Raw genomic sequence first — 20,841 nt, 5'->3', positions numbered from 1 at the left:
AGCACCCCACCCTGCCATGGCCCCTGCATCAACTCCTGCATCAAGGTTCCTGCCCTGCTTGAGTTCCTGCCCACACTGATTTTAATGATGAACTCTTACCTGGAACTGTGAGTGAAATAAGCCTCTTTCTCCCCAAGTTGCTTCTGGTTATAGTGATTCATCACAGCAATAGTAACCCTAACTAAGACACCACCTCAGTAAGATTTAAACTGAGTATGTATGTGAAACCTGAATTTAGCCCAGAGTTTCCTTGAAGCATGAGCGGACTGCCTTGCCTCTTACGCAGATTCTGGGAAGGGTTACTGCCTGGGACAAGTGTGTGCTGCCTCCTTTCTACAGCTACACACTTGCTTGTCAGTTCAGTAAGAGACAGCAAACTAAATGATTCCACCTCCTCTCCATCACTGCTCCCTGTATTCCTGTGTGTGGCTCAGCTCTGAGCATTCCTGGAGTGGTGACTTTTCCAAGAAAACCTAAGAGCATGAGAAAAGGGGAGGTGTTGAAGAGTTACATGGGATTTCACTTTCAGGTCTTAAAAAAAAAATCAGCTTTCTAGATCCTTAGGGAAATTAAATAACTTTGGTGTTATGAGGTTTTCTGTGAGAGTATTCTATAAAAGTGACAAAATTTGAATTTGAATATTTGGTATATATATATATTAAATTCTCTCTGACTCTATTTTTCTTACTGATGATGTTCACCTCCCAGTAGGGTTTTGTCCTGAGTTCTAATCAGTGGCTGCATTAAAATCCAAATGATGAGGAAAAATAAATGTGTTCAGAGTTGGGAGTGACTTCCCTGCTATCTTTCTCTTACCTCTTTGCTTTGGAGAGCTTTATGAAAACTGATTTCAGATGGAGATAATGGACTCATTGTACTGGTTAAGTTGATTTCAGCACTATGGTTTCTATTGGTAGCCCACTGACCTTTTCCTGTCTTGTACAACTCCAGGGTGTATGTGTTTGCATGCACACGTGCAGTGCAGGCAAACATCATTTGCATATGGAGTACAATTTACTGTATTTATCCTTACAGAAAGTATAGTTAGAATTATGAAAATAATTTATATTCATTCATAAGAAAAACTTATAATATCTCAATAGGCAACCTCAGAAATGTCATTTTACTTAACTGATAATGTGTAACAGAACAGTAATGCATGTTACATAATGATAATTTTCTAAGAACCATTTTAATTACTTTGATATTATCACAAATTATCTATGGTTCATGTTAGAAAATATAAATACATTTTAACTTAAGGTTTAAAGACGATAAAGAAAACATATTGGCTTTAAACTTCTTTAGATCTGAAGAAGGAGCAGAGGTTAATCCTTTAGATTCTATTTTTCTTTGATAATGTGTATCAAAAGCATCACTACGTTTTTAATAAAGTACATGACATGGGAGGGAGGAGGCAGAAGGGCATGCGATCCTTGAGCATTTTTCCTGTGTGTGTCTGACTTCATGTTGCTCCTGAGTCTGGCTGTCTAGACTCTTCTTCTTTGTGGCACCAAACCTCTGGGTGATGATGCACCTGCCTAAGCTCAAGGGACGGTCTACTGCACTGCCTCCACCTAACCGTCTCTCTTTCTCTCTCCTGTGTCCCACTGCATCCTTGCGTTTCCTTCTCCTCGGGCAGCCATGCCAAAGTCAATGGTCGCGTGTATCTAATAATAAATAGGTGGGTATGCTGACGTTTTTCTCTCTTTGTTTTGTTTTTAAAAAGGTGTTCCTTCATATGTTAAACCTTTTACTGCTTTATAAAGTGGTGTCCTCAGATAGTGGACTGTGGCCTCAGGTATGCTCATGGATGCACTTTGCAAACCAAGCCATTTTGGTGGTGATGCCAAATGGTGCTGTGGAGTGGCTGTGGAGGTGGTCCAGAGTCTTCAGCTGGTGCTCAGTATTTGGTTTTGGTTCCGACCTATACATCCCATTGACTCTATTCTTTGGTAGGATTTGTTCAAGGCTTGTCAGAGGGTTTGAAACCTCACTGATCATAAAATTGAGAGCTCAGCTCAAGAACTGCCTCCTCCACACGATCCCATCAATGCCAACATGGTGCTGACACTTCTCTGCTCTCCCTTCAGATTCCTGCAGCATTTTCTCAGGCTTTCCTTCCAGAACCCTGCTTGTCTTATCTCCCTTGCTAGAGGTATAGCTCCTCGGGTCTGGATGCCCTGTGCCATACACAGGAGATACCCCATCATTGAACCCTCAGCCCTACTCATTAGTTGATAGTTGGTAGGTACTTCCTGAATGGAAAAAGTGGCCACAGTATGTGGTTTTAAAAAAAATTGTTTTCCAAATGCAATTCTACTAGAAAGATCAAAATATTAAAGAAGGGTCATTTACAACCCCAGATTTCACAGTGTTTCCCCACAGCACAGGAAATACAAATAAAGTAACTAGACATGGTCCTCCCTTATGGTGGGTGTCACCTGAGCAAATAAAGGCATTGAGCAAGAGCTATCTGGCCTTTGCTGGAAGCCAGTGTGAGAGAAAATCCCAGCTCAGGTATTTAGCTGCTAGGTAGAGAAGAAGGTTATACTCTAGTCGGAAATCTTCCCCAGCTACTTAAATCCCCTGTGTCCCAACAAAAGACAACTCTCTGCTTGCTCTTTTTTATAAAGCATCAGTCACTTATTTTATTATATATGAGAGAGAGGGGGGGAGGGAGGGAGGGAGGGAGAGAGAGTCAGACTCACCCCAAATAATTAAAATCCCAAAATATTCCAGCTTTACACTACCATCTTTTGGTGAAATTTCTCAGTTGTGGAGAAAGCCAGAAGAAGGGCTGGCATACCCACTGAGCAAACATTAATCAAACACACTTGACTCTCATCCCAAAACATGTGCTTCCTGCTGTTTTTAAAGTGTGTCCAAATTTTAATAGAACTGCCTACTCAATTAGAATGGGAGAATGAGCCCTTTATCACATGGTTTTCAAGTCCAGTGCTGTTTTATAAGGAGAAAAATGTGATGAGGAAAGTGAGTTTGTAAATTTGAAAAAAAAAAAGAGAGAGAGAGAGAGAGAGATACCTACATATAGAATACCAGGTAGATATTACCTTACCCAAAATGTGTGGTAAAAGAAGGTAGTGTGTACTGGGCCGCTTGGAAAAGATGTAGAATGATGTCTGGAAAATTGCCAAAATATAAAGTTGAATATTTTCTCAGGGATGAGCTCATTCTTTCCATGGTGTAAAAGCAGAGTTATGTGCAGCCTCTCTGGATTCTATTCAGAGAAACCAGTACCATACATGTAAGATGTGACACCATGCATGTAGGATGTGATGCTGAATTCACAGATGAGCCGTTTCTGTGTGAATACAATCTTCTTGAAGTTGTATTGGTTCTGTAAAATTACTTCAGATGTCACTAATACTGTGATCACTACAGATCTGCACTGCACGCCCTTTCCTAACGTCGGGCATGTCTTACACCCGTGAAAGGGGTGAGTGCAATGTGTACTTCACACATTTGCAGTTAGGATAGTTCCAATTCACAGACTTTAAAGGATTCTACAATGGCAAGTTTTCCATGTTTCCTTCTTGGAAACTAGCTTACAATGCAGCTTCTCAAAGCCAAGTCCCGGGACTAAACTGAACCAACCTCCTTGGCTTTCACGTCACATAATTTGTGCCATTGAAGAAGATGTCTCTGGCGCACAGAGTGCCCATACTAATGCGCACTGAGTTGTAGTGTGAAAATGCACACAGCAGTGGAAATGACTGGAGTAGGACACTTGAGTCCTCAAAGGAAAGAGTTGGATTAATAAGCGTAGAGATAAAAGTCATCTGCCTCATTAGACTGTGAAGGGTAAAAATATTTTTATTCCAAAATTAATAGTAAGAAGCCAATAGCTCAAAGTGTTAATCTCACAACTCCCGCCCCCCCCACACACAAATGGATGAATGGACACAAGGACACAAAGACAACTGAAGAAAAAAAAGAAAGAATGAAAACGTAAAGAGGTGAAAATGAACTTTGTGTGGAGACAGGTGTGTGAAATGGTTTGATGTCTGGAAATGGAAGGAAGACTCCCCGAGTCACCCCACATCTCTCTGGTGTCCCAGATAGAAGCTTGTCCTCTGGACATTAAAGACTTTATGAGGTCGGTAAATAAGGACAAGCATTATGAGCTCTGCAGCCTGAAACTTCAGGGAATGTCTCCCTGGAGTGGGCTTTTCCAGCTGAAAGTGACATTGGCTTTTCTGGAGACTGATCCAGCTGCTATGTGTAGCCTGAGGTCAGTTCCTTCAGCCCTGAGCCCTGTGTTCATATGATCAAGAGCTGCGCACAGAACAGTGAGCAAGCCTAAGGAACCGATTCCCTAGAGAAACACTGGGCATTTTCCTTGAGAAAGATTTTCTTTTTCTTTTTTTTTGTTTTTTTTTTTCAAGACAGGGTTTCTCTGTGTTGTTTGGTGCATCTCCTGGATCTTGCTCTGTAGACCAGGCTGGCCTTGAACTCACAGAGATCTGCCTGGCTCTGCCTCCTGAGTGCTGGGATTAAAGGCGTGCACCACCACCACCTGGTGAGAAAGATTTTCTGAAATGTACAGACTGGCAGGCAGCAGAATCATCCCCCGTGTTTAGCATCTTTTCCACAGCCCTGAGTGGACCCCTGCAAGAGCACATGCAGAACCCTGATTTTTCCCTAGGATGAACTTATAATGCAGGCGACCAAACCCAAGCTGAAAAAAAATCTCTCCTTAAAAGATTTTTTTTTGCCTTCAATTTTTCCTGTGTAACTACTCCTGATATGAACCATTCACAGAAACCACCCTAATGTTCCAGATATCCCATGAAGAGGGCCAGTTGTTTCCATCCCACAGTTTAGCAGATTGAAGCTAAGGAAGCAGGCCCAGAACTTTGCCAAGCCATGTAGATAGAATCTCTTCCCAATGGGGACTCTGCTCCAGGCTTTCTGTCTCCTGAAGCCCAGGCTTTTGGCATTCTCCTTGATTATACTCTCAAAAAAATGGTATGATAAAGATAAAACTGAGAGAGCTGGAAAGATTACACAGTGTTTTTAAAACAACATACTCCAACCAATTGTGCATTTAAAATATTTTCATTATGTGTGTCTCATGTGCACACGTTTTCCTGAATGTATAATGAAAGAAAATAGCCAATGAAATTCTCAGAGGGTTAAAAATCTCCGGTACGTGTCTCTTCTCTTTTTCCCTTTTTGTTACCCATCCTAAGACATGCGGTTACATTGCTCCAGAGGCTACCTGGATGTCTCTCTGTCCTTCCTCATGAATCAAATCAGAGCATAGTAAACATGACTTGTGGAGCCCAAAGATTTAGTACTCTCAACTTTGTCTGGCCCAGAGTGTTTATAAAGAAGTGTCTGGAAGTCAGCGTAGAACTACTTCCCAGAGTTTCATTCCTGCATCTTCTTCTACTTCCTTCATTTACCTGGTGCCCCCAGTATGTCCTAGCTGTGCAAGTGGTTGTGGGGTATCTTTTCTGAAGACATTTTGTTATGTGGTCCTCATAGTGACTAGGAGTTTCATTCCACAAAGAGCAGGGATTATTAGAAAGTTGTCTTGTCAGTTCGAAGTCTATGCTGTCTTTAAAATGTAATCCGAGATCACAATTCCATAGCATAAATGAACAAAGTCTTTGTCCTAACACAGGCCCCTCCTACTAAATAGTGCAGGCCTCCAGCAGTTTCAGAGCGTCTACTGGTAACTGTGACACCAGACTACTGCTGCACCCAAAGGCACCTCACACAGCCCTGACAAACATCTGTCGGCAGATGTTCTCGATGATGTGAATGCACAGCATTGCTGTGGGAAGAAAAAAAAAAAGTGATTGTTGCAGTTTTAAAACTAAACTTCCCATAAATGGAGAAGATAAGTTAACTAGCTTAAGGAAAGGCTAGGATGTCAACATAACCCTATCCCAAGCCAAATTCCTAACCATCCCCAACCGCACGCCCATTCCAGCCACTCCCCCACATCCATCCACAACCACACTCCTATATCCATCCACACCCCCATCCCAGCCACTCCCCCATCCCCAGCCACACCCCATCCACAACCACGCCCCTATCTCCAGCCACACCCCATCCACAGCCACTCCCCCATCCATCCACAGCCACACCCCTGTCTCCAGCCACTCTCCCATCCCCAGCCACACCCCATCCCCAGCCACTCCCCCATCCATCCACAGCCGCACCCCATCCCCAGCCACATCCCCATCCATCCACAGCCACTCTCCCATCCCAGCCATGCCCCCACATCCATCCACAGGCACGCCCCTAACTCCAGCCACACCCCTATCTCCAGCCACACCCCCATTACAGCCACTGCCCCACCCTCAGCCACACCCCCAACATCCACATCCACACCCCATCCCCAGCCCCTCCCCCATCCATCCACAGCCACGCCCCTATCTCCAGCCATGCCCCCATCATGGCCACGCCCCCAGCTACACCCCATCCACCCCGACACGCCATCACAGACACTCCCCACCGCCCAGCTGAATAATTTTTTGAGGTTTGAAAATCCTGTTATAACCAGGTTGAAATGTATAGAATAATTACTGCAAATGGAAAAGATGATTAGCACTTCCAGAATACTTGTTTGTAAAATGCACTGTATGTGTTACGTACAATGTTTTTTAATAAGATTCACCTGAATAGAAATAAAGAGCTTTCTGTTTTTTGAGGCAATTAGGAAGTTAGGCACATGGTCTATTCCCACAGTCCTAAGTAAGGGAGGATTGTTTGGCCTGGGAGTTTTGAGGGCAGCCTGAGCAATATAACATTCTGTCTCAAAAATACAGTGTGGGACAAAGCCCTCAGGCGTGCTGTCTGCTATGAAGTAAACTGTGGGACCCAGTGGCTGTCAGGGCAGTAAATCCCCACCCCCAACCCCTGCATTCTGGCTCTGGCTCTGGCTCCTACAGGGTCTCCTGCAGCTTTCTGCCCACACTTCACATCAGTGGTCCACAGACTAGATGTGATGCAGATGTCATAACCACTCCCCAAAGTGTGTGGCTCTCCTTGCACATGCTTTAGCAGCTGGCAGCATGAGATTAGCCAATGCCAAGGCTGACTAAGCGCATACATTATTTCATAACTTGAAAAGACTTCAGTAACCTGTGAATGACATGATTCCTGCAAGATGGTCCGAACCCTTACCAAATGAGCATGATGCAGTTTGAGCGGGGAGCCTATATATCCTCTCCCCTACAAACCAACCATCTTGTCCACTCAGATCAGTTGCTGAGCCCAGATTCCCAGTGAAAGCTCACTACTGGTGCCACTCTGGAATGCTCTTGGCATTAGGTCATCACTGCACCTGGCATACCCCAATGTGATAGTGGATGATATGTAGCATGATATGTGATCTCTGACATCCTTATAACTCCTCTGTTCTCATCTCCTTTTTTTCCTTTCTACTTCAATTACTTTGAGCAGCATCAAGAAAAAATTACCAATCCACCAGAATGAGTAAGTCCCCCTGTGAAGCCATGAAATGCTTGCTCTACATGATGCCATTTCATGCTTCTACACCCTAAACTCTGACCATTTTCTCCTCCAGGAGAAAATGTCAAGTTTAGGTGTCAATAGCTCTCATTCCCAACCAATCACTAGAACCTGAATAAGACAAACTAGCAAAGCTGAGTGGACAGTTTGTTTTTAGAAAGAACTTCAAACAAACAAACAAACAAACCTACAAAACGTGGCAAGAAGCCAGCGCCCACGGCGCAAGGTCTTTGTACACGTGCCGATTTGCCTTGGTTTGGCCTCCATTACTTACCCCTTGACTGCGCCCTCCCGGCGCACTTTCCTCTTCTCACTTGGCTGCTCTCTGCCCACAGATTGGCCCACCCTGAAGGAAGCCTCCCAGACCTAGCCATTATGAATATGACCACCAGCCTGGATAAGCCTGAGGTGCAGAAGTTGGTAGAGCCTGGGGAGGAGAGGCCAGAAGAATGTGCCAAGAAGGCAGAGAAGGGTGAGCCAGGGAAAGACAGTGATGAGTCTGAGGAGGAGGAAGATGAGGAAGAGGAATCGGAAGAGGAAGAAACCTCAGGTAACCAGCCCCTTTCATCAGCTGCCCTAACAGCGCAAATGACAAGAGAGACTTGCTTCAAAGGACCTGTCTGTGGGTCTGTCTAATAGAAGTTGAAGTTTTGGTTGTTATAGTGATAGTGTTTATATTCCAATTACTGCAATGATTTCCTTTTTGTCTAACCGAAAGGGAAGAGAGCAGATAGTTGGCTAACAACCCATGATGATAAGCAGACAGTCCATGAGGAGACCCAGAGGGGTGTGTTCTGGTTTCTGCTGCTTGTGGGAACCTCTCGCAGGACCTGTCCCAACTATAGGCCCCTGCATAGAACCACTGACAATTCCTGATGTCAGCTTCAGAGACTCGTTCTTGGGAAAGGCATTCCGAGGCTCGTGAAGGAGAGTGGTAATTATGAATACATTGCTAGGTCTGGTCCAACATTTAGGGGTGTGGTAACTAGAGGTGGTGTGCAATTTCATGGTTGTCTTTTTAGGCTAGTACCCTGCAATGTTTTGGACAGCACTGACTTAAGGGCTCCATCTCTAGGTAATAGATTTCTTTTCCCCAGCTTTCTTCCTAGAACTGTAATAACCAGGAATGAGTGGGGTAGAATGGCCACGGTTGTTGAAAAAAACATTATCTGACAGAGGATGCAAAAGGCAGAGAGTTTGGTCCCTGTCATAATGTTCAGAAATGGGGAGAGCACAGCCTCTGGGGCAGATGGGAGACGCTGTACATGTCTTAGCTGGGTCTCTACTGTACAGAAGCAGAAAATCAAAATGCCATAAGGAGGAAAATTACCCTTAAAGACATGCTCTGAATACTTGTTACCTTCTCCAAGTCATCCCAGAAGACCCAAAGGCAAGGACCAGATGCCTTTTCCACATCTAGATTACAGTTGCCCCTCACTGTGGGGCAGGGGACAATTCTGCCAGAGAAGTGATTAGGGCTAGGATTTCATTATACTACTTTGATGAGGACTTTGGACTTGACTAAAAGGGTCCTATCAAAAATTCCTCCACACCCTTACTGTTACATTGTACATGTCTCTGGTTTGTTTATTTGTGACTGCCTGAGTCACAAGCATTTTTCAATGTAACTAAAGCCTTACTGAATGTTCAGAGTCAAGGACAGTCACATTATAGCTACCTCTGACGGGTTGACACAATCCAGAACTGAAATGTGAAAAGACAAAACCATCCTGTGTGGCTTTCAGTGGGGTTGACCAGTACAGGGCTAGATTGGTGTGAGCCCCTAAGATAGAAAATATGCAATGATTTATTTGATTAAGAAGATGATTAGAAGGAGTGGGGAAATGGCACAGGTGTTTAGAGCATTGACTGCTCTTCCAGAGGTCCTGAGTTCAATTCCCAGCAACCACATGGTGGCTCACAACCATCTGTAATGAGAATCAGTGCCCTCTTCTGGCATGCAGAATACATGCAGGCAGAACACTGTATATATATATAATAAATACATAAATCTTAAGAAAAAAAAAAAGAGGATGATTCGAATGAAGTTGACCACACTTTCTGAAACCATACTGATTCTGAGAACTGTCTCTACCCACAGTTGACCTGATAGACATGATTATTAATGGAGACTGAAGAGCCCTAACCATTTATTTATCACTTCTGCTTGATGAAAAAGTTGTTATTTATAGAGAGCTCAGGTTGTTTAACACAATCTTAAAAGTAAATCAAGACAAATCTTTGTACTGATTTAATTATAAGGCTATTATAGTAACATGGTCCCTTGTATTCAGTTTACATGCATAATCAGCAGCATGGCATGGGGAAGTGGGGTCTTGGGTACTTCCTCTCCAAATTTGTAGCACTCATCCACTAACCATTGGACAGCTTCTCATTCCATCCTGAAAGTTACAAGATATGCACTGGTTAATAACACAAATGGTAGTCATGCTCCGGGCTATATTTGCTGCCTTGCAGATCTAAGGAACAAGTGGCTTCTGGTGATTGACCGCCTCACTGTGCTCTTCCTAAAATTCCTGGAGTATTTTCACAAGTTGCAGGTGTTTATGTGGTGGATCTTGGAGCTGCACATCATCAAAATCGTCTCGTCGTACATTATCTGGGTTACTGTGAAAGAGGCAAGTGTTCTTTTGCTGGACTACCAGACTGAACAGAGTGTGGAAGGTCCTCATTTCCTCTGTCCAAGCCTCCGTGGCATTAATGTTATAATGCCCCTGGCAGTCAAGGATCAAGATATAAATGAGTGTATAGGCTTTGTTATACTGAGCACCCAAAATTAGTGGAGTGAGCAGAGAAGGGAAAGAGAAAGGGGGAGAAAGCCCTATGGCTTCGTTTCCACTTAGCTTAGCCAGACAGCAAAGGCTGCTTTCTGAACTGTATGCCGTGAACTGGTTTTCTGCACCACGTGGGACTATATCTCCCAAAGTTCTCTTTGAGGAAAGGAGTAAAATTCCAGTTCCTGTTGCCAAGAAGTAGACCTTCATAGTAAATACCTTTAATACAATTTGCTTTGTAACATTCAAATTGACCAACCTTTGGCTAAGGGAGAAGAGTCAATTCATGATTCAAAGCATTTTAATAAAACACAACATTCAGTTTGTGTCCACGCACTGGGTTACTGAATGCTCCTGTGAACAGCATCTCTTTCTTCCTTGGTTAATTCGGGGCAGCATCTCTTTCTACCTTACCATTGCAGCACCAAATTCTCAGAGACAGCCTTTGTCTTCAGTAGTGATAATCAAGTAAGAAGAGTAGCAAGCAACACACTGCATACATGCTGTTTGTAACTGTTCACGTTTTCTCATTTTTATTTTTTAAAGCCAGAGCTTGGTGCCTGGTGCATATTCAGTGTTATAGTGAGTGCATGCTGTAATTTTCATCCTCACGTATTAGAAGTATTAGCAGCCCTGAGAGAATATCAAAATTAATATGTTTCATGGCTGAGTAAGACAGTGGTGCTTCTGTATTCTTCAAGAAACTGTGAGCTGTGGAGACTGGCTAGACCTGGGGACATCTTTCTGCTTGATAGGTACATGTGCAGCCCAGAGCCGACAGTCAGGATGAACTCACCGTCCTTGCCCTTAACTCAGCACATTCTTGGTATTTCAAATCTCTGCAGTGATACTTCACCCACTCAGACTTCCTAAAATAACCGTGTGTCATGTCTCACACTTTCTCAACTTAACCTACCGTGGTCAAACTTGTTGGCTATCAAGTCAAGCTAATTTTTCTTCCTACTCCAATCCAGTACAGGTATTTTTTTAACCAATCACAGAACCACATGCTTCCATGCAACCATAGAATCCATAACTCCACATCTCCACAGCTATTGTAGGTCTGGGCTTTAGCCTTTACATTTCCCCCTCCTTACTTCTGTGGTACTTATCTCAATATGTTGCACGTCTTCCCTTCAAACCCTCTGACATAAGGCTTATTTCCAGCAGAGTGAGTTCATGTGCCATTTCATGGCTCCAAAGGGACAAGTCAAAGCTTGACTTGCAGCTTACTCCATCCTTGATTTGCTGCATCTCCATCCTCATCTCTGACTAGCCCTAAAATTTCCTGTTGTGCAATGGCCTAGCCTCACCATGCTCCCTCATGCCTTCATCCTTTGCTTCTGTATTGTTGACCTTGAGTGTGCTTTGCATCTTCACAGCCTGTGATAGATTTTTGTCAATCCCCTCTTTGGACTGAGGACCTTTCAGGATGCTATTGTAGGAGACCAGACACATCTATAACTTAGCTGCTGTTACATTATATTGATGCTACCTGATTGTATGTCTGTCTGCCTTATGAGATAGAGAATCTTCAGGACCACACCACCTCTATATCCTTGGAATGCCCAGCACCTACGACAGTGCCTTAGACTCAACCGACTTTTGCTGAACTGGAATCACATTGTCCTGTCTTGTGAATGTCGTACCATGCCATGTATCTTTGTCCCCATTTCTGATTTTGTGTTTTCAGGTGTCTCTGTTCAACTATGTATTTTTGATTTCTTGGGCATTTGCTCTGCCATATTCCAAACTCCGCCGCGTGGCTTCTAGTGTATGCACTGTCTGGACATGTGTGATCATCGTCTGCAAAATGTTGTACCAGCTGCAAACCATTAAGCCTGAGAACTTTTCTGTCAACTGCTCCTTGGTGAGCCTCAAAGTTGGGGGCCCTTCCTCACTGACCTTAAAAGGATCAGGGGAGATATTTGGGGGAGTCTCCACACAAAGAGCATTCTGTTCAGCTTAAGTCACCTCAGCCACATTAGATCTGTTCTGGCCCCTTGATGGACCTAAAACTGCTCTTAACGTGAGACTCCTTCCCACCTGAATTGGGTCTTCACCTCCCTACCCCACAGAGCTCCCTTTTGTCAAAGCTGAAGGGGAGCACTCTGAACACCAGCAATCTCACAAGCTGCTGTCACCCCACTTTCTCTTCCTTTTAGCCCAATGAAAACCAAACCAACATACCCCTGAATGAGTTGAACAAGTCTCTTCTCTACAGTGCCCCTGTTGATCCCACCGAGTGGGTCGGCCTGAGGAAGTCCTCCCCTTTGCTGGTCTACCTGAGGGTAAGGCTTTGTTGTGCCTCACCTGGGCCTCTGCACAGCTATAGTTTGTAACCCTCCCCAGTGAGATGAGTACTAGCCCCTCCAATGGTAACTTGGTCTTCTTAATTGACATCTGAAATATTAGAATCAGTATTATATTGTGCTGAAGAGAAATTGACTTAGAAGCCTGACCTCAGTTCACTAAAATACACCAATAACTTCACTAGCTCTTCATGTAACTGTTAAAGTGTAAAAAGTTGGTAGACACATCAAAGCTGAGAGTCCAAAGGACATTGTTAAATGTTTGAGAAAGGAAAATTTGTAACACTCCTCAGTGTTACCTTTTCTGGACACAAAGAAAAACACCAAATAAAAATCTATCAGATTGTCAAGAGTGAATATTTCTGAGAAGAAGGCATAACATTACAAGAAATATTTGTTATTTATTTCTATTTCTTAAATGTTTAACGAAGAATACATATTTACACTATCAAGCAATACAGCATATTTTGATTGAAAATAACCATAGAGACTTAATGAAAACAAAACCATTTAGATTCTTGTACATTCTTGTATGTTTTACTTTGGTGAATAACTCAAGCAACCTTAATCATTGTCCTAATTGCTGACAAGACACTTAAAGATGAAATCTTTACACTCAGCATCCAAGAGTTTTAAATGTACTAAACACGCCTTTCTGTAATTTCTAGGCTTTCTATAATAGTTACTGTCCAAGCAGCTGTCAAATAAAACAAATGATATTTGGAAAGTCTGAGAGATGGTCTCTGCCGCCTGTCTCCATATGTCAGCTCTCTTGTCCTGACTATTGTTAGGACTAAGACTTTTCCATCATGAGCTTGCTTCTCAGGTGTTAAGTTCACTATCTAACCGGCGTGCTGTCCCCCAGCGCAGTGACTTTCCCAGATGTCCTCATGCTACTTTGCATTTAAGGGTTGCGAACAAGGTCAGACGGCTCTCTAGGCTCTGGGTGCTGTCCCCTTGGCATGTGGCACATACTTACCAAGCAAGTCGAAAAAGCAACTGCAGTGTTATACCCAGGCAGACTGGATCCTGTTGCCACAACAGTTAATCCCATCTCCATAATGAAGGTCAGTCCTCAGTAAATAAGACAGATAAATAGACTCAATACTACATTTAGTACAGGTGAGATCTAATATAATATTGCTTTTTAGACATCCAGAATTGAATACAGTGATTTACTATAGTTGCTCAGAAGTACCAAATCACAAGGCCCATAGATGTACTTTCTTGCTTTCTGTTTGTAGAATAACCTCCTGATGTTAGCAATTTTGGCCTTTGAAGTCACCATTTATCGACATCAGGAGTACTATCGAGGCCGAAACAACCTGACCGCTCCAGTGTCCAAGACTATCTTTCATGACATCACAAGGTTACATCTAGATGATGGACTTATCAATTGCGCCAAATATTTTATAAACTACTTCTTCTACAAGTTTGGCCTAGAGGTGAGTTTTCTTATTCGTGTGTTTGATTTCTTCTCATGAAAACTTAAATAGTTTCTTTGGGCTGGTTGGTCACTGAATGTTCTTTACATGTCCCAATTCCTTATTCACAAAGCCACTGAAGCTGATTGGTCAGCTTAGCTTAAGTTGGAGTTTTCAAAGGCCAGGTGCCAGTACCCTACTCCACAGCAGCGCACGTGGTCCCTAGGTCTCCCGAGCTGTCTGAACACATCTGTACTATCACCTCAATTTCTTCTTTTTTTTTAGAGTTTTTTTTTTCTTTCTTTTTTCAGAGCTGAGGACCAAACCCAGGGCTTTGTGCTTGCTAGGCAAGTGCTCTACCACCAAGCTAAATCCCCAACCCCTCAATTTCTTATTAAGAAGAGAATAGAGTTTCGTTCTTGGTGTGCATTTTGAATGTATAAACTGTGAGGGGAACTCTTGTGGCCTGAAATGGTGATAATAGAAGAGTAATAAAGTGTGTGGAATAGTGAAATTCTATAGCAGTAATCTATAATGGAATTCATGAGACGAATTTGCAATGGTAATATTTTCACGAGGACATCATAGCAATTACCCTTGCCACTGTTGAAGCAGTTAACTAGGAAAGGCACAGCCAGTTCGCTCAGAAGAAATCATACAGCATTTCTATTTTCACAATAAAAGACACTCAACAGTGTCCTCAGAGACCTGTGCAGATAGACTGGGAAGCACTGGTCTCTGATGTCACTTCCCTTTCTGATAAACCCAATCTTTCTTATCTCTTGACCATCCTTATACAGACCTGTTTCCTAATGTCAGTGAATGTAATTGGACAGCGAATGGATTTCTATGCCATGGTTCATGCCTGTTGGCTGATTGGTGTCTTGTATCGACGCAGAAGAAAAGCCATCGCTGAGGTCTGGCCCAAGTACTGCTGTTTCCTGGCTTGTATCATCACCTTCCAGTACTTCGTCTGCATTGGCATCCCCCCTGCCCCCTGCAGAGGTGAGCACTCTGCCTAGAGAATCTGCTCTTGGCACAGCCATAGCCAGTGGACGACTGAGAGACTGGAGAGGCACCAGGAAATTGATTGTGCCTGTTCATTGCAGATTACCCATGGAGATTCAAGGGTGCCAACTTCAATGATAACATCATCAAGTGGCTGTACTTCCCGGATTTCATTGTGCGCCCCAACCCTGTGTTTCTTGTCTGTAAGTCTTTCGGCTGTGGGTCCATAGGATGTAGGTATTTGGGCTTACAGTTGTTCATTATTATTCATGTGTTAGACATTGCCTTTAGTTCCTCCACTGAACTTCATAAGTGTGTGATGCTTTTCTCATGTCCTAATATGTTAAGTCCCCCGTAGCTTCTGCTTGTTCACTTCCATTTGCAAAATGAATAAATCAACCCTGAAGTAATTTATTCTTTTCCAAGCACCTCTCCCTTTCAAAGACAGACTAGAGAGGGAGCTTTACAAGTTGACTCCATTTCCAGCCACCATGGCAGGAAGACCAAAATGAGAGACAGGGCTGTGGCGGTACTGGGGATCCCACAGATGAAAGTCCCAGGAGAGCTGCATGCAAGGCCTTCCAGGACAACCGGAAATGGAGGGTTGGAGCAGTAGTTCCAAAACACTATGGAGTGGCAGTGGCATGGAGAATTCCACAGTGACTGCCCTACTGCAGAAGGCTCAGTGTGATTTTACAAACACGGAAGCCACCTGTGCTTTGGGAGCAGCCCAGAGACCTGACCAGGAGGTTTGTTCTGGACAGCTCAAAGCCATGTCCATGTTCTTTTGTGAGCTGGCTGCTACCTTCGCCAGCTGCTCTTGATTATCCCCAGTGTGAGCTCTGAGAAAAGTCTGGTTGCTGATACAGAGGGACTGCTGAGGGAAAAGAACAGAAATATGCCTTCATCTAGCTCTTGTGAAAGGATGAGTCAGTGTTCCCATGGCTTCCTCAGCACGGGTAGGTGAAAACGCTCCACACCCCAAGACTCATGGAGGCAGGCACCTAGAATTTCGACATGACAGCATCCAGATGCCACCATTGCCAGCTCTCCAGATGTCATGCTCCTTCTGCTGGGATCAGGAAATAATGGGGGCTTGGTCCCAACCTTAGATGCTAGTGTGCTTTCTGGGGACCCAGTCCACTTAGGACCTAAGACTCACATGTGCTGTGTGGTGACTGTGTGTGGCCTTTTAGAACCTGAGGAGTGGCTGCTTCTGTCTTGCCAGATGACTTCATGCTGCTCCTGTGCGCCTCCTTACAACGACAGATTTTTGAAGATGAAAACAAGGCAGCTGTGCGCATCATGGCCGGGGACAATGTGGAGATTTGCATGAACCTCGATGCAGCCTCATTCAGCCAGCATAACCCCGTACCGGATTTCATTCATTGCAGGTAACAGCAGCCTCGACTCTTTGTGGCTGAGCTTTGTGTGCGGTGTCGTTCAAACGGCCCCTTTACTGCGGTTCTGTCAGAGTGGCACCAGGGAAGCAGATCAACCACCACCAAGTTCCACCCCTGTGACCCTCTAGTCCCTACAGAATGCCTTGTATGGCCCCAGTATCTTCTGCTAACAGAAACTGCCTTAGGCCGACAACACCAGCAGGCATCCCTCCAGCAAGAACATTGACCTGCCCTCATCTGCCTTCTCTCCTCCTCCTTCTCTATCCATCATCTTATCCCGCTCCCTCTTTTATTCTCTCCATCTTCTTGACCCTTCATCTGCCCTCTCTCTCTCCTCACCTCCCTTATTTACTACTTCCCTGTCCTCAATCGCCAGTCCCTCTCATCCCTGCTGGCCTTCCTCATCCTTGCCCTTCCTCATCACCTCTTCATCTCTGGTCTTTATCACCCCAGCTCTTTATCAACCCTGTCCCTCCTAAGTGACCATAAGACCTTTTAAGATTCTTGCTACACCCATCCTTATCCTTGTACCTCCTCACCACCCTCTCCTCATCACAGCCCCTCACCCTGTCCCTCTTAATGGACCCCTTCCTTATCCCTGCACCTGCTCACCACCCCCTCCTCATTCCTGTCTTCGTCACACCTCACCCTGTCCCTCCACCCCCTCCTGTTTTTCCCCTCCTCACCTGTGTGTTCAGGAGCCTAAAGAGTGCAGCCCCCAGAGCTGGCCTGTGTGGGTCTGTCCTTATGTCGTGTCTCCCAATCCCTGTGTGGGTTCCCTTTACAGCTCTCTGTCTGCCCCACCTCCCAGTCAGGTGACACTCAGCCCCGCCTTCCTTAGCTTCTCCTCAGGAGCTTTGACATAAGCCCAGCTCAGTCTCTTGTGGTGCATTCTTTTTCTATCTTGGGTTTTCCAGACTTAGTTTCATCCAGAGGCCTGCCTGGTGTCAGGCTCCCCAGCTGTCCTCATCCTGGCAAGCCTTTTAGACTCACCCCAGCCATGGTGTAGTAACCTAACAGCACTGTGGGATCTGGCTAGGCCTGGCCCTCCAGCCTCTGGGGCTCATGGGTTAGTGTCTGCCCTTTCCCATTGCTGGGAAGATGTGGGCAGAGGCAGACAGGCTGCATGGAGAGCCTGTACTCACACTGGGCACCTGTGTGGAGCATCCCAACTTCCGGCTCCAGAGAACAGTGACATGCCATCACAGACTCCCTGACACTGTCATTTTAAGCATCTGTCTTAGGGGTTGGGGATTTAGCTCAGTGGTAGAGCGCTTGCCTAGCAATCACAAGGCCCTGGGTTCAGTCCTCAGCTCCTGAAGAAAAAAAAAAAAGTAAATTATACTTTGTTGATTAGCTTGAACTGTTTAGGAGGCCCCCAGGCAGTGGGACCAGGACCTGTCCTTAGTGCATGAGCTGGCTGTTTGGAACCTGGGGCTCATGCAGGGACACTTTGCTCAGCCTGGGCGAAGAGAGGAGGAAACTGGACCTGCCTGGACTGAATCTACCAGGTTGAGCTGAATCCCCAGGGGAGTCTTTGCCCTGGAAGAGATGGGAATGGGGGAGGGGCTAGAGGGAAGGTGGGGAGGGGCAGGAGGGGGGAGGACAGGGGAATCCATGGCTGATATGTAAAATTAAACTAAATTATAAAATTTAAAAAAAAAGCATCTGTCTTGCCTGCTTTTCTAAAGTGCAAGCATAAAGGAGCAAAGGCCCTTCTAACTGAGCCATACTAAAGAGGGACATGTCCAGCCACCTCTGGAGGGCACAAACGGTCACGTTCTACTTACTGTATCTGTAAGAAACAAGCAGGTTTGCTCATCTCAAGCATGGCTCTCCTGCTTTTGTTAGAAAATTAAAGAAGGCTTATAATTATAATTGCAGAAAACAATATAATTTTTTTGTTTTACTCTTAAAAGCAGTAAATTAAGACACATCTTGCCAGGCGGTGGTGGCGCACACCTGTAATCTCAGCACTCGGGAGGCAAAGGCAGGTGGATCTCTGTGAGTTCGAGGCCAACCTGGTCTACAGAGCTAGTCCAGGACAGACTCCAAAGCTACAGAGAAACCCTGTCTCGAAAAACAAAAAACAAAGCAAAACAAAGACACATCTTGTTTCCCAGTACTTCTGGCAAGGCCAAGGGCAGAGCATACTTTATGGGGATTATATATTAACCTCCTGCAGAATTACAGCCTATTAAACAAAGAGTGAATCCAGAATTTCTTCTCTGAGCTTTTTCCTAAAACCCAAAAGGAAAAGCTTCTAGAGCAAGCCCTCAGAGAAGCTGTGGTCAAGCAGGGGTGAGCACTGGCCAACAGTTGTACCATCTGCTGCCTGCAAAATGACCAGGCTCTGGAAGCTTCCACAGCTACTGATTATTATAGAAAAATAATGGGTCCCATGCTCCAGTCTCACTTTTCATCACTAAAGCCACTGCAGAGGGACAGTGCCCCAAAGACCCAGCAACATCCAGAAAGAGAACATGAGAATTGTTCTTCCATCTATGAGGAAGGATTGTTTTTACTTTTAGTGAAATCTTTGTATGTAGCATGTATCTTTTGTAATGTAATAATATAAGTTTCTAGTTCCTTGAAAGTAACCCATTGCTAACTTTTCTGCTCGGCAGGAGGCACCTATATCTTGGAATGTTCTTTTGCCATATAAATTATTCATGCCTCCATAGAAAGACAAAGCGAATTTTGAATATTCAGGTTGTAGACAAAAAAATGTTCTTTTTGCGGGGAAGGGAAACAGGGTTTCTCTGTTTTAACAGTCCTGGCTGTCCTGGAACTTGCTATGTAGACCAGACTGGCCTCAAACTCACAGATATTCACCTGTCTCTGCCTCTTGAGCACTGGAATTAAAGACATGCACCACCACTGTCACCCAGTCTGGAAAATGTTCTTATTTGTGAGAAATTAGCCACAAATGAGATGATGATAAGTATATTTATACATGGTGTTTTCTCAACTTACCTGATTGTCTAATACTGTTTATGTAGGGGTTTCCTATGCAGCAGGCAGTGGTATGCACAAACCTCAACACAGATTTTGCAAAATGCTTTGGTAGATAGTCCAATGTTGAGTATGAGGTTTCTTCCTCTTAAGGAGGAATTCTTGATTTTCTTTGCATCACAATTACCTTTGTTTTGCTTGGGGTGTGTCTTCCAGATCTTACTTGGACATGTCCAAAGTGATCATCTTCAGCTACCTCTTCTGGTTCGTCCTCACCATCATCTTCATCACAGGAACAACCAGAATCAGCATATTTTGCATGGGCTACTTGGTGGCCTGTTTCTATTTCCTGCTCTTTGGGGGTGATTTGCTGCTGAAACCCATCAAGAGCATCCTACGCTACTGGGACTGGCTGATTGCATACAATGTGTTTGTGATCACCATGAAAAATATACTGTCAGTAAGTGGCTCTCGCTACATAACACACTTGTGGTTTCAGTGTAAGAATAAACAGTCCACTCAGTGTTTTCCTAAAAGCCTGGGCTTCTCACGTGACTCTTAAAGAGGCCAGGCAAGACACTGCCAGTTCAGGTTTCAGTGCCTGCTTGCCATTCCTGGTTTTGCCATGTTACACAGACTCTTTTCCATTCCTCTCTCCCATTGCAATGTCCCATGATGGAAGGTGATGCATTCAATAAAATCTAAAACGGCTTACTGCTTATAATCCCATCCTTCCCCAGGAACACGCTTCCATCTCTCATAGTGTTACTATGAAGTAGCCCTTTTTATGACTGAGTTGGGGTCACTAGATGTCTTATCATGTTCATTAAAAAGGAACTCTCTTTCTTAGAAAGAATTGTAGAATGTGAGATGAGCTGAGATGTTCCCCGTCAAGTGAGAAACAGGGTAGAAAGGGCTTTTAGATGAAGAAACATTTTATGTGCCCCAAAGATGTGAGAGAAAATCCAGCATTAGGTTATTTCTGAGTGTAGATATCCAGATGAGAAAGTGGTGGAAACCATGTGGGGCAGATGAATGGTGTATGCTGCTTGCTGAGGTCAGGTGTAACTTATACTGTAATGTTACAGATAATTCACACCACACATAGAGTATGCCAACTTTGCACCCATTATTTAGGCTACCACTGGAGTCATTTACCGCTGCAGGGAATTTAACCAACAACTTTGATAAGCTGAAGGAATTAGTGCCTCTCCACTTGACTATAGCTGGTGAGCCTTGTGCCTGCTTTTCCTGGCTGTGATTGGTCATGCATTAGTGGAACAGTGCTATAATGATCCCTACGTCTTCTCTTCCTACCTTCTTATAAAGGGACTCACAAGGCATTCAGGTGTTCAACAACTAGGTTGTTTCTTTTAACAGATTTTTTTTCATGTGGGTCAATGTTTAGAGGTCTAGGAAAGTGTGTATAGCC

At 44.3% G+C, this 20,841-nt stretch overlaps 1 protein-coding gene across 3 annotated transcripts in view; it reads left to right on the top strand.

The window, feature by feature from the left end:
- Positions 1-20,841, top strand: part of Piezo2 (piezo type mechanosensitive ion channel component 2) — a 376,725-nt gene that overhangs the window by 293,789 nt on the left and 62,095 nt on the right. The window contains exons 18-28 of one of the 3 annotated variants that reach the window (XM_036205318.1): positions 1,643-1,684; positions 7,444-7,476; positions 7,848-8,062; positions 9,991-10,151; positions 12,001-12,177; positions 12,473-12,598; positions 13,864-14,064; positions 14,844-15,048; positions 15,153-15,254; positions 16,280-16,445; positions 19,626-19,869. In XM_036205318.1, the coding sequence (XP_036061211.1) occupies positions 1,643-1,684; positions 7,444-7,476; positions 7,848-8,062; positions 9,991-10,151; positions 12,001-12,177; positions 12,473-12,598; positions 13,864-14,064; positions 14,844-15,048; positions 15,153-15,254; positions 16,280-16,445; positions 19,626-19,869 (1,672 nt within the window). The remainder of the gene's footprint in view (positions 1-1,642; positions 1,685-7,443; positions 7,477-7,847; positions 8,063-9,990; positions 10,152-12,000; positions 12,178-12,472; positions 12,599-13,863; positions 14,065-14,843; positions 15,049-15,152; positions 15,255-16,279; positions 16,446-19,625; positions 19,870-20,841) is intronic. The other 2 variants (XM_036205319.1, XM_036205320.1) reach the window with 2 other exon arrangements.

The sequence above is a fragment of the Onychomys torridus genome, chromosome 13 (genome assembly GCF_903995425.1).
Source record: "Onychomys torridus chromosome 13, mOncTor1.1, whole genome shotgun sequence".
Taxonomy (NCBI): Eukaryota; Metazoa; Chordata; class Mammalia; order Rodentia; family Cricetidae; genus Onychomys; species Onychomys torridus.
Note: the sequence above shows the minus strand (reverse complement) of the source record. Positions and strands in the feature narration are given on the sequence as shown.